The following is a 12,299-nucleotide window of genomic DNA, read 5'->3' on the forward strand; positions in this document are numbered from 1 at the left end:
AACACATTTTCGTGTGTGTGAAACACTAAATCAGAATCAATATTAATAAAAACAATCCCCCCCAATAATACTCCTTAACCCATTTCCCCCCTAAGTTATCTTTTTGAATAGTATTTCATTTTCCAAGACTCTTTACAAAGATAAGAAATAAATTACCCTCTTTCCAGTGTTTTGTCTTCTTCTATTCCAATACTTATATTCCTCTAGCTTTTTAATTTATTATTAAATCTGGGTGCTTACCTTCAAAACTTCTCATTTCCGTACTTCTAACTCTCATCATTTTCTGCAACTTGAACCAAAACGACTGGAGTGGGTTGTTTCCACATATTTCCTCCTGCCATCTAGCCTGTCCCTTTTCCCAGAGCATACCACATTCACTTCCGTCACAGCAGGTGTTCCTGGGCAAAAATCTAACTGTGAACCCAGAATGGGACCCTCCGCTTTGGAAAACAGCTTGGCAGCATCTACTGAAACTAAATCTACACATTTTCTATGACCTAGCAATTCTACTAGAAATGCCTACACAGACACATACACACAGACACACACACACAGACACACACCAAATCTACGTATGTATAAGCACATTATTTGCAGCAGCCAAACTAGAAATGTGCAAATGTCTATTAACATTTAGAAAGAGTAAATAAGGAAAAGTTTACACAATGGAATACTATATACAGCAAACAAAACAAAAACAAAGTAAAAATACAAAAAAAGACCTGGACGAATATTACAAATAAAACTTAAGCAAAAGAAGTAGGAATAAAAGGGTACATGCTATCTCATTTACAAATATCAGGAATCAAAATAAGAAAACATGGTAAGAACAAGACTGTTAGAAGTATGTTTTGCCTCAAAGGAAACAGGACACGATGATCTAGGTCTGTGGTCGGCAAACTGCTGCTCGCGAGCCATATGCGGCTTTTTGGCCCCTTGAGTGTGGCTCTTCCTAAGCCTTACGTAAGTTAATAACAATGTACCTACCTATATAGCTTAAGTTTAAAAAATTTGGCTCTCAAAAGAAATTTCAATCATTGCACTGTTGATATTTGGCTCTGTTGACTAATGTGTTTGCCGACCACTGATCTAGGTCAAAGGAACAAAACTGAGGGAATGAAGATCTTTTCATTGTAGCAAACACAGGGAGTGTGCTAGACATGGAAAGGTGGTGAACATAAACAAGGCCTCAGAGAAAACAGTAAAGAGTTCCCTGAAATGGGACACTGGGGGGTCTGTCCCTCGCTCCATCTGACTTTCGTTTGCTGAGCACTGGGATACGAGTAGTGTACGAGTAGTGGGAGCACTAATACTCCCGGCTTGTGGACCAACACTGATGCTTGCTGAGCTTAGTGAGCCAGCCCTGCTTCAGACAAGCTCTTACGCGGAAATCCACTATGTAAACAGATGAAAGTGTTACTGCGCTCCTCTGGGTGAAATGCAAGGCTCCGAGGCCAGGCTGGGAGGCACCGAAAATCTGCAGCTGCACGCCAGCCTTCCCTGCAGCCCACAGGAAGGTCCCAGATGACCCTCTTAGAGTGAGAAAACCATGCTCACCCCATGACCCCCAATGACTGAGCCGATCTGAGAGGTAAAAAAAAGGGGGGCCCTTCCTCTCTCACCACTCCATGCTTACCCCGCCCAAAGACGCACACTCAGGCAGACAGCCTTCAGAAATACAAAAGGCTCGTTCTTGGGTGAAGCACTGACAAGGGCTAAGGAAGTAACCAGAGGTAGAGTGAGTGACAGTATCTCAAACAACCTCATATGGACAGACAGACATGTCATAGACTGAGGCTCTCTTCAAACTGGGGGTCGATGAGACCAGGATTGACCAAGTCCTCTTTTCTGCCCAACTCCATTTAAAAAAAAAAGAAATTCTTCAACCCCATTATGAGTTTCCTGGAAAATATACTAATTGCTAGATTCTTCTAAAAGGTACCTGCTGTCGAAACACTCCTTAGGCTCCCCCCAACCCCATGACTTTGTTTACTTGACAAAAGCCTGTTACCCACAGCACCCATCTCCAGGATGACTCTGCCCTACCTTATGAAGAGTGTTGAAGGTCAGCTGTTATTTTGGAACTGGATGGTCATTTGGGTATCTTCTTTGTACTACTCACAGCGCTTTCAGTTAATCCTAAATAGGGATTAAGAGCCCAAAAAAGCCCAGGGCACATTTGATGACACCCACAGGGCGAGGATCCCATCAGCTCATCGTAAATGGATGCAGAGTGTACCCTGCTGTCTTTCTGTGGAGACTGACTGTGAAACAAGTTACCTGTGGAAGGCACAGTACTGGAGAGGGCTGCGCTTTCTTCTCCAATAACCATATGCAACAAATGATGTGACTAGAATTCTACATCCTTGGGAGCCCCAATTTCTTACTTCAATCTCTTATGCCTTCAGAGATGGGGCAGTGTACAACCCAGAACAGGTGGTAAGCAAATTACTGGTTAGTGGCTAGGCGCAGGGGTGGGAAAACTTTTTGACTCGAGGGCCAGAATGGGTTCTTAAACTGGACCGGAGGGCCGGAACAAAAGCATGGATGGAGTGTTTGTATGAACTGATATAAATTCAAAGTAAACATCATTACATAAAAGGGTACGGTCTTTTTTTTTTTTTTTTTTTTTTTTAGTTTTACTCATTTCAAATGGGCCGGATCTGGCCCGTGGGCCGTAGTTTGCCCACGGCTGGGCTAGGAGTTAAACTAAAGGTTAAAAATAAAGGGAGTGAGGGGGGGGTGCCTTGGACAGTTGCTCAGTGATTAGAGTGTAGGCCCACAGCCCGAAGTGCCTCGGGCTGGATTCCCAGTTAAGGGCTTGATCCCCACCCTGGTCGGGTGTGAAGGGGAGGCAACCAATCTATGTGTCTCTCTCACATCTATGTATTTCTCTCTCTTCCCCCCACACACTTCCCTCCCCTCCATTCTCTTAAAAAAAAAAAAAAACAATGAAAAAAGTATCCTAGGATGAGGATAAAAAAAAATAAAATAAAATAAAGGCGGGCAAGAAGAGAAGGGAGGAGAGGAGAGGGGGTAGGAAGGAGCAGAAGAGGAAGAGGAGGAGGAGAAAGTAGACCTGCCCTTGTTCTCGCAAGTTATTTCTTTTAGCGGTATTATTTTTATAAAGGCCTTTGTTTTCCAGATAGCACCTTCATATGAGTAGATCTTTTCATCATTAAGTAGTCCTGTAAGTAGGTTATTACAGATGAGCAAAATAAAGCTCAGAATGTTGAAATGACCTGCCCATCAACAAACCACTAGTGAGAGGCAGAAACCCTGGCACTGGTGAAAGTCCCTTGGTTTCTTTCCTCCACCAGCTGGTGGTGTGGCTGGTGGCAGCAACGTCCCTTGGCACTTCATGCCGGGAAGGGAAGATCGGTCACAGTGAAGGAAAACATCTGAAGTCCATTTCTCAGTCCCCAGTCTCAACCCCGCTCTCTCCCTCCAGATCTGCTGCAGAAGGAGGAAGACGGAGAACACACCTATGCTCAACACACTCAAACTCACAGTCTTGCCTTGTGTATCCCCAGGAAACGCTCTCATGACATGTTCCCAAACTGGCTCCCACTGGGTACATCAATGCCACCATGAGCTGGCTGCTCATTTATTACTTAAAGATTTCAGTGGGGACATTTTTCATTGGTGTTCCACTGAGAAGTTGTAGTTACAGCGATACTAAGAGGAATTAGGTGATGAAAAACAAACAAAAAACCTAAAATTATTCAAGGGATTTTTAAATATTAAGTAATCCTCAGGAAGTGTTCATGGAAAGCATATGAGCTTCCAGATTATATGAAACAAAAACAGGCAAATACATGTGTTTTGCCTCTGCCCTCGAGTATTGAGCCTTAAATAACTGACATGTCAAATGAACATGGAACAGTGGGTGGGAGAGGGGGCAGGCTGCTGGGATAAATCTATTATACTTCTTACCTACACTGAGTGTAGTTATCTTTGATTCCGATAAGGAAAAGGAAGACTGGAGAGGATAATTAACTTAGCTCAGAGGCAAAAGTGGCAGAGTTGGAGGAGGCTAAGTTTCTCCAGTTCCAGAACCATCCCAGAACCATTCCAGAATGTTCTATTACACCATCTGTACTTCCTACCATTTCTCATAATTCATCCAGTAGGACAAGCCCAAGAGGTCTAAGTGCATTGGAAACTATGAATAAAGACCTTAAAAATGGGCGCATTAGCCATCTCCCCTGAATGCACAATCCGTATGCCCCAAAGGGCTTCCAAACTCTTCACGGGCACTGCTGTGTATGATGGTTCACATGCACAGACAACCTATGCCGGACACCCCACAGTCCAGGGAAACGTAGTGCTCTCGGTCAAATCTGGCTTCGGTGGGCTGTTTCTTTTAGAAAAGAACTGACTACTGCCCCAGCCACTTCCTGGTCTTCCCTTTCTTCTAATACTTCAAAGACTTCAGGGTTTTCTGCAGCTTTGCAGCTAATCCAGGAAGATGGTTCTGCCTTTCAGAACAAAGACAGCAGCAGCACAGTAGGCGCTGCCCGCCCAGCTGTGGGGGGAACGTGCTGTTTAGAAGAGAAGGGTTCTCCAGGGACCACTCTGAACTACCATCCAATGCAGCACCTCTGGCCTGAAGCTACCCCCTGAGGACAAGGTGAGGACAGGAAGTCGTGGGGACAGGAGTACCTTCTGTTCTCAGGGCAGTTGATTAACTTCCTCATTCTGTCAGTGGAAAGAAAGCAGTGCTGACTGTGAAGATATGAACAGAAGTCCCGTCTAGCTCTCACGCTCTACAACTCTGGGAAAAAGTCCTGCCACATCCTAACTCACCTTAAAACGAAACCAGAGCATCAAACTACTAAGCCAGAAACTTAGCTTTTCAAGCAGGGAGACAGTTAAACTGCAGCCCCCAAACACTGATAGCTTTGCTAAAAGGGATATGCTAATTTCTTAAAAGCACTTCCATACATTCCGTTCCATGGGGAAAAAGAGCAGCTCACACAAGCCTGCACTTGCTTAGGTGTGCACACACTCACGCCCCTTACCAAACGTCACTTCTCCTTTGCCAGCTTTGTCAAACAGCTGAAAGGCCACCATGAACAAAGCATCCGGGGCGCACAGGACAGATTCAAATGCTACAAATTCTTGAAAGGATATTAATCTGCAACACAAAACAAGCACAAAGCATAAAGTCAGTAGCCTGCAGAAAACAAAAGCATGCGCAAATATGTACTAAGGAAAAAAAATAAAATTCAAAGCTAAAAACACTTAGCATTTCCTTTTGCATACAGTGGACTGAAATGACAACGTACAGTAAAAGGGGCGACAGGTTTGAAGATACGGTGACACATTATAGATGCATTATAATTTCAAATGTAACTTTTCCCCAACATATCACTTTTGTTTCAGGCATAGTGTTGGATTCCAGAATTGAAGCTCGGATACTTAGATGAAGATGTGATTGTACAACAGCAAATAGAGCAGCTTTGTCATTCATTAATGATTTCTTTATACACTATGGAAGAATGCTTCACAGAGATTCATTCATTATTGACGTCTACTGACCCATGTGGATTAAACTAGGGATGATAGTGGCAAAGGGGGAAGAACACAGATAAATCACACATAGACTGTGACAGGGAGGAACCTGTCAGGTAGATATAATACTAATGTAGAAATAGTATGCAGGAAAGACAAATCATAAGACAGAGACCAGTGTGAAAGCAGAATTCTGGTAAGAAATCAAAGAAGGCTTTGTTGCAGAAATGGAATGTGAGCTGCATCTGGAAAATAAGTGAAATTCAGGTATGCAGTCATGGGCGCAAAAGGGAGGGTACTTCTGTCTGGCCAGTGTTGCTCAGTGGTTGAGCATTGACCTATGAACCAGGAGGTCGTGGTTCAATTCTGGTCAGGGCACATGCCCAGGTTGTGGGCTCGATCCCCAGTGTGGGGTGTGCGGGAGGCAGCTAATCAATGATTCTCTGTCCATCACTAATGTTTCTATCTCTCTCTCCCTCTTCTTTCCTCTCTGAAATCAATAAAAATATATTTTTTAAAAAACGGAGGTACTTTCAGCAAGGGGCATGCCCGCAGCAAGGCAGGTGCAAGAAAGCTGGGCATGTACAAGGAGAATGGTGAGAAACGGACTGGGTCTGTACGGTGGGGTGCATTAAAGAGAACACTGTAAAATGAGATGAGAAGTATAAGACCAGAGATGTGCCTGAAGACAAGTACAGGAGTGATTGAAAGTTTCTGAGCAAGGTCATGAATGATCAAACTTATCTGATAGGAAGAGCATGACAGGCCAGGGATGCTTTGACTTTCAAGAGGTAAACAAAGCCACAAAATCTTTTCTAAAAATGTTCTTTGCCACTATTTTGTATTTTAAATATCCAACTATGTCAATGGTACATTAAGATAGTCCAAGTTTCTGGATGCTAATAGAGGGGAGAAGAAATCAGGAGCGTGTTCCTATGTTTCACAGAATACTTAATTACTTCTAAACACTGATAGAGCATATTTTATACAATGTCTTACAAAGCTACCTTAGCTGTTCCCAGAAATGTCACCTGGTTATAACAATGTCACAAAGAAAGGGGAAACTCATGTTGTGTTCCAATACACTATCGCTGTCATTCACCACCCAAGAGCATCCTTACAAGTGCATGGGAACATTCAAGAGCAACACATGTTACAGAAGAATACGTGCCCAGAACGTCTTATCCTCTACTACACAGTCCGTCCCACTGAGAATCTATGTTCCAGATCAGGGGTGGAGAGGGAGGGGGAGGGAAGCTAATTTGAGTCAAACCTTCCTGATTGGCCTAAAGAAGCTTATAACCTGTGAGGAAAGGAGAGGAAGTCATGTGCATATATACCCACCAGAATTCAAGAGCCAAGGGCCACAGTAAAAGAAATAAAACGGGAGAAACCAAGATGGTGGCATAGGTAAACACCAGAGATTGCTGCCTCGCACAACCACTTCAAAAATACAGCTAAAAGATGGAACGGACATCATCCAGAACCACAGGAAGGCTGGCTGAGTGGAAATTCTACAACTAGAAGGAAAAAGAAAAGCATACCGAGACTCAGAGAAGGCGCAGTACAGAAGTAAAATACTAAGGTGCGGAGTGCATGCGGAGAGGGCTGGCAGCTGAGGGCGCGGTTGTCGTTTTCAATCGGGAGGGAGTCTCAGGCTCTGAGCTCCAGTTCCAGGCGAGTCTCTAGGGACCCAGACTCATACCGGAGAAGTGGGACTGTCTGGCATCGGTCAGAACCCTAGGGCAGCTTTCTCTCAGAGGGGCTTGCAGCGATTACTGGGACACTAAGAAGCAGAGTCTCTAAGGGCAAGACTGAGAGCAGCCACAATTGCTAGCCCCGCCCTGCTGATCCCATGGGACCCACCCGGCCCAAGCCCTGAAGGGAGTCTTTTGCTGGATAGCCTCAGGCAAAGGCTAGATTAGCACCTCCCTAGAGATCCAGGAGCCAGGAAGCCCAGAGGTCAGAGTGGGACCATCCAGTTTGCAGCTCCGTGGAACCATAAAAGACACACTCAGGGGGCAGACTCAGTGAGCACCAAAGCCCCATCGAAGCAAGTCTAGCCCCAGAGGGGTGTCTCCAGCACAGAAGTTCTCCCACTGCAGACACAGCTGATTCTCACAGCCAATTGGCCTGGAGGTCAATTCCTCACAGTGATAACTACAACAATCAAGGCTTAATTACAACAAGACTGTGCAGAAAGCCCACAAGGGGGTGCACCAAGAGTGTCTACCTCAGGTAATTGGGACACTTAGCACAGAAAGGCACTCTATCGACACAGCAAAGCATAAAAAATGCCGAGACAAAAAAACAGGACACAAATGACAGAAATGGAGGAAAGCAAACTGCTGAATACAGAGTTCAAAACCACACTTTTAAGGTCTTTAAAGAACTGTCTAGAAGCCGCCGATAAATTTAATATGGCCCTCGAAAAGACTTGTGAGACCGCCGATAAATGTAGTGAGATCTTCAAGAAGACTGGTGAGACCGCCGATAAATGTAGTGAGATCTTCAAGAAGACTGGTGAAACCCTAGATGTTGTGATAAAGAACCAACTAGAAATTTAGCATACACTGACTGAAATAAAGAATATTATACAGACTCCCAACAGCAGACCAGAGGATCGCAAGAATCAAGTCAAAGATTTGAAATATGAAGAAGCAAAAAACACCCAACCGGAAAAGCAAAATGAAAAAAGAATCCAAAAATATGAAGATAGTTTAAGGAGCCTCTGGGACAGCTTCAAGCGTACCAACATCAGAATTATAGGGGTGCCAGAAGAAGAGAGAGAGCAAGATATTGAAAACCTATTTGAAGAAATAATGACAGAAAACTTCCCCTACCTGGTGAAAGAAATAGAAGAGCAGAGAACCCCAAACAAAAGGAATCCAAAGAGGACCACACCAAGACACATCATCATTAAAATGCCAAGAGCAAAAGGCAAAGAGAGAATCCTAAAAGCAGCAAGAGAAAGAAAATCAGTTACCTACAAGGGAGTACCTATACGAATGTCAGCTGATTTCTCAACAGAAACTTTGCAGGCCAGAAGGGAGTGGCAAGAAATATTCAAAGTGATGAATACCAAGAACCTACAACCAAGACTACTTTATCCAGCAAAGCTATCATTCAGAAGTGAAGGTCAGATAAAGAGCTTCACAGATAAGAAGAAGCTAAAGGAGTTCATCACCACCAAACCAGTATTATATGAAATGCTGAAAGGTATCCTTTAAGAAGAGGAAGAAGAAGAAAAAGGCAAAGATACAAATTATGAACAACAAATACACATCTATGAACAAGTGAATCTAAAAATCAAGTGAATAAATAATCTGATGAACAGTATAAACTGGTGATTGTAATAGAATCAGGGACATAGAAAGGGAATGGACTGACTATTCTTGTGGGGGGGAAAGGAGGGTGGGGGGTGCGGGAAGAGATTGGACAATAATCGTGCACCTATGGATTAGGACAGTGGGTGGGGAGTGAAGGTGGAGGGTGGGGTGGGAACTGGGTGGAGGGGAGTTATGGTGGGAAAAAAGAGGAATCAATGTAATAATCTGAACAATAAAGATTTAATTTAAAAAAAAGAAATAAAACCACCAAAGGGCACAAAAGAAGGAGATTTATTTTGCCTAGAATTGGGCAATGCTTCATAGAGGTCTGGCATTTAAAGAAGACATTTTAAAGCTGACAAGATCTTAGAGCTCATCTACTTCAACCTCCTCGTTTTGCTTTTGAGAAAACTAGAACGTAATGACTAGTATAAAGTGAACAATTGGCTTCTGGCATTTGGGCCTAAGAGCCACGTGCCCTGGTTTCCATTTCACTGAGAGAGGATTCCAACTTGTATAGGAATATGGAGAGAAGGGTCCAGAGAGGCTGTGCCACACTGAGGTAGCAACAGAGCAAAGTCAGGACAAATGCTGTGTTTCGAGAAGGATGTCGTTCACAAAGAGTAAAGAAGTGGCTTGCGCTGTCATGACAGCCACCTGTGAAGGACCTTCAAGGCCAATTTAGAGAACCTTGACTTTTCTGCAGGCAGTGAGAAGTCACTGAGGTTGTGGGGTTGATAAATATCGGGTTCACATCTTTATTTTTGAAAAGGAACAGGTGCGGAAAATGAATTTAACAGAGGAAAGACAAGAGTGGGGAGACAGCATGACAGTGAGGGCTAGTGGGGTTCTCACCCAGGGCTAGAGCACCAGGACTGAAAAACGAGGAAGGGCTAGACGTAGTGGTCGGCAAACTGTGGCTCAGCAAACCGTGGCTCGTGAGCCACACTCAGCTCTTTGGCCCTTTGAGCGTGGTTCTTCCACAAAATACCGACTTCTGCGCATGGGCCATGAAGTTTCAATGGCACTGTACATGCGCGCCCACACGTGGTATTTTGTGGAAGAGCCACACTCAAGGGGCCAAAGAGTTGCATGTGGCTTGCAAGCCGAGGTTTGACGACCACGGGGCTAGAGCAACACAGTGGAGGCAGGAATGGCAACGCCCGGTAGCGACTGGATTTCAGAGGCTGACCACCAGGAAATAGGCCAACTCACTCCAGGACTTCTAACCTAGGTAACTGAGTGGGATGATGATATCATTAAAGATAAAGGGGGGAGAGAGGAACAGGTAGAGGGAAGGGAAATGAGAGAGTAGGACTGATTCTGACCAGGTTAAATGTGAGGTACCAGTGGGACACTGAGGTATGGTACCCAGCAGGAAACCAAAAGGACCAGCTTGGACCTCAGGAGAGAGGCTGATACAAGTTGAACTATGTTCCCCTGCAACCTCATATTGAAGTCCTAACCTCTAGTACCTCAGAATAGGAGCTTATTTAAAAACTTGTGTCCCGGTGCATGGACTCGCGCACACTGAAAGGGAATTAATTAGAAGAAATATTTTAATATTGCTATTCACATCTTGCTAATGAAAAGAAAACAGGATTCTATCAGGTCTTCTATCTACCTAATCCAGGACTTCTGTGAGGATCAAATGAGATGAGGCACGGGAAAATGCTTCACAAACATTTGGTTGAACTGTAAAATGTTTGCACCTGGCTATAAAGCAAGTCAGGTTCCTGGGCTAAAGAAATTCCAAGGATGCTGGTCATTAGGGAGAGGAAGCCGGGCGTTGCTACATGACGTCATTAACCCAGAGCCCACAGTGACCGTTTCTGGGCTGGACTGGGCTGTGGGACGCATTTTGCGCTATGGGGTCTTGGCAGCGTTGGCTGCGATTTGGTGGGGTGTCACCCCAGGGCGGTGGCAGGGCCTGTGTCCCACTTGGGGGAAGCCAAGTATTGGTTTGTTGGCACCAGGTCCGTGGTGCTGTTTATTTTTAAATGGCCAGTGCACGCCATGGCAGCTTCTGCGTTGAGCGTCTGCCACTGGTGGTCAGTGCCGTCATAGCTACCAGTCGGACAGACGGACACTTAGCCTTTTATATATATAGATAGGGTTGTTGCAGATGTACTTAGTTAAGATGAGCTCCTAGTGGAGTAGGGCAGGCACCTGATCCAATGTGACTACACATGAGCACTGGGAGAATGCCATGTGAAGATGAAGGCAGAGGTCAGGGTGATGCTTCTATAAACCAAGAACACAGAAGATTGCCAGCAAACCACAGAAGCTAAAAGGAAGGCATGGAGCAAGTTGTCCCTCCAAAGGAACCAACCTTGCCAACACCTTGATCTTAGCCTCCAGACTGTGAGACAATACTTTTTATTTTTTAAGCCACTTAACTTGTAGTATTTTGCTACAGCAAACTAATACAGGGGCCAAGATTGGAAAGGCAGATCTGGGAGTCTTTAAACCAGTGGTTCTCAACCTTCCTAATGCTGTGACCCTTTAATACAGTTCCTCATGTTGTGGTGACCCCCAATTGCATTGTTACAAATTGAACATATTTAAAGCATAGTGATTAATCACAAAAACAATATGTAATTATATATGTGTTTTCCGATGGTCTTAGGCGACCCCTGTGAAAGGGTCGTTCGACCCCCAAAGGGGTCGCAACCCACAGGTTGAGAACCGCTGCTTGGACCTCAGGAGAGAGGCTGATACAAGTTGAACTATGTTCCCCTGCAACCTCATATTGAAGTCCTAACCTCTAGTACCTCAGAATAGGAGCTTATTTAAAAACTTGTGTCCCGGTGCATGGACTCGCGCACACTGAAAGGGAATTAAGAGAAGAGACATTTTAAAAAATTTAATGATCTGAATAAAGAAAGGCTTAAACAAAGGCTACTTAAAGCTGTGAATGAAACTGCCCAGAAGCATTTCAATCAGAGATACACGTTCAGACTACTGAGGAAGGACAGAGAAGAAATGTGTTTCTGATTATCTGCTTTCTTCTCACCACCCCTCTTCACACACCATGACCCCTCTGAGCAGGCCCCAGCAACCATACAGCCACATTTCTCACCAAGTTCACTTGCTGGCAAGGGAAAGGCAGAAAATAATCATATTTGATCAATTTTCGCTGAACAGATGATAGGGTAGTTAAGAGTGAATCACACATACAGTGTAGTATCTAGAAAAGGCACACTTTATGTTTTTAAAAATAGATTTTTATTGATTTCAGAGAGGAAGAGAGAGGGAGAGAAAGAGAGAGAAACATCAATGATGAGAGAGAATCATTGATCGGGTGCCTTCTGCACACCCCCTAATAGGAATTGAGCCCACAACCGGGGCATGTGCCCTGACCAGGAATCCAACTGTGACCTCCTGGTTCATAAGACGAAGCTCAATCACTGAGCCACACCAGCCGGGCTAGAGAAGAGACATTTTAAAAAA

General features: G+C 44.4%; 1 protein-coding gene across 2 annotated transcripts in view; it reads right to left on the bottom strand.

Moving 5' to 3' along the window:
- The window catches only part of SLC25A13 (solute carrier family 25 member 13), a 163,786-nt gene that overhangs the window by 93,109 nt on the left and 58,378 nt on the right, over nucleotides 1–12,299 (bottom strand). The window contains exon 4 of one of the 2 annotated variants that reach the window (XM_070424312.1): nucleotides 5,025–5,140. The exons of the other annotated variant lie outside the window; for it this stretch is intronic. Coding sequence (XP_070280413.1) covers nucleotides 5,025–5,140 — 116 coding nt within the window. The remainder of the gene's footprint in view (nucleotides 1–5,024; nucleotides 5,141–12,299) is intronic. 2 annotated transcript variants of the gene reach the window in all.

The sequence above is a fragment of the Myotis yumanensis genome, unplaced genomic scaffold, assembly GCF_028538775.1.
Source record: "Myotis yumanensis isolate MYYU_CA2020_CCGP unplaced genomic scaffold, mMyoYum1.0.hap1 SCAF_9, whole genome shotgun sequence".
Taxonomy (NCBI): domain Eukaryota; kingdom Metazoa; phylum Chordata; class Mammalia; order Chiroptera; family Vespertilionidae; genus Myotis; species Myotis yumanensis.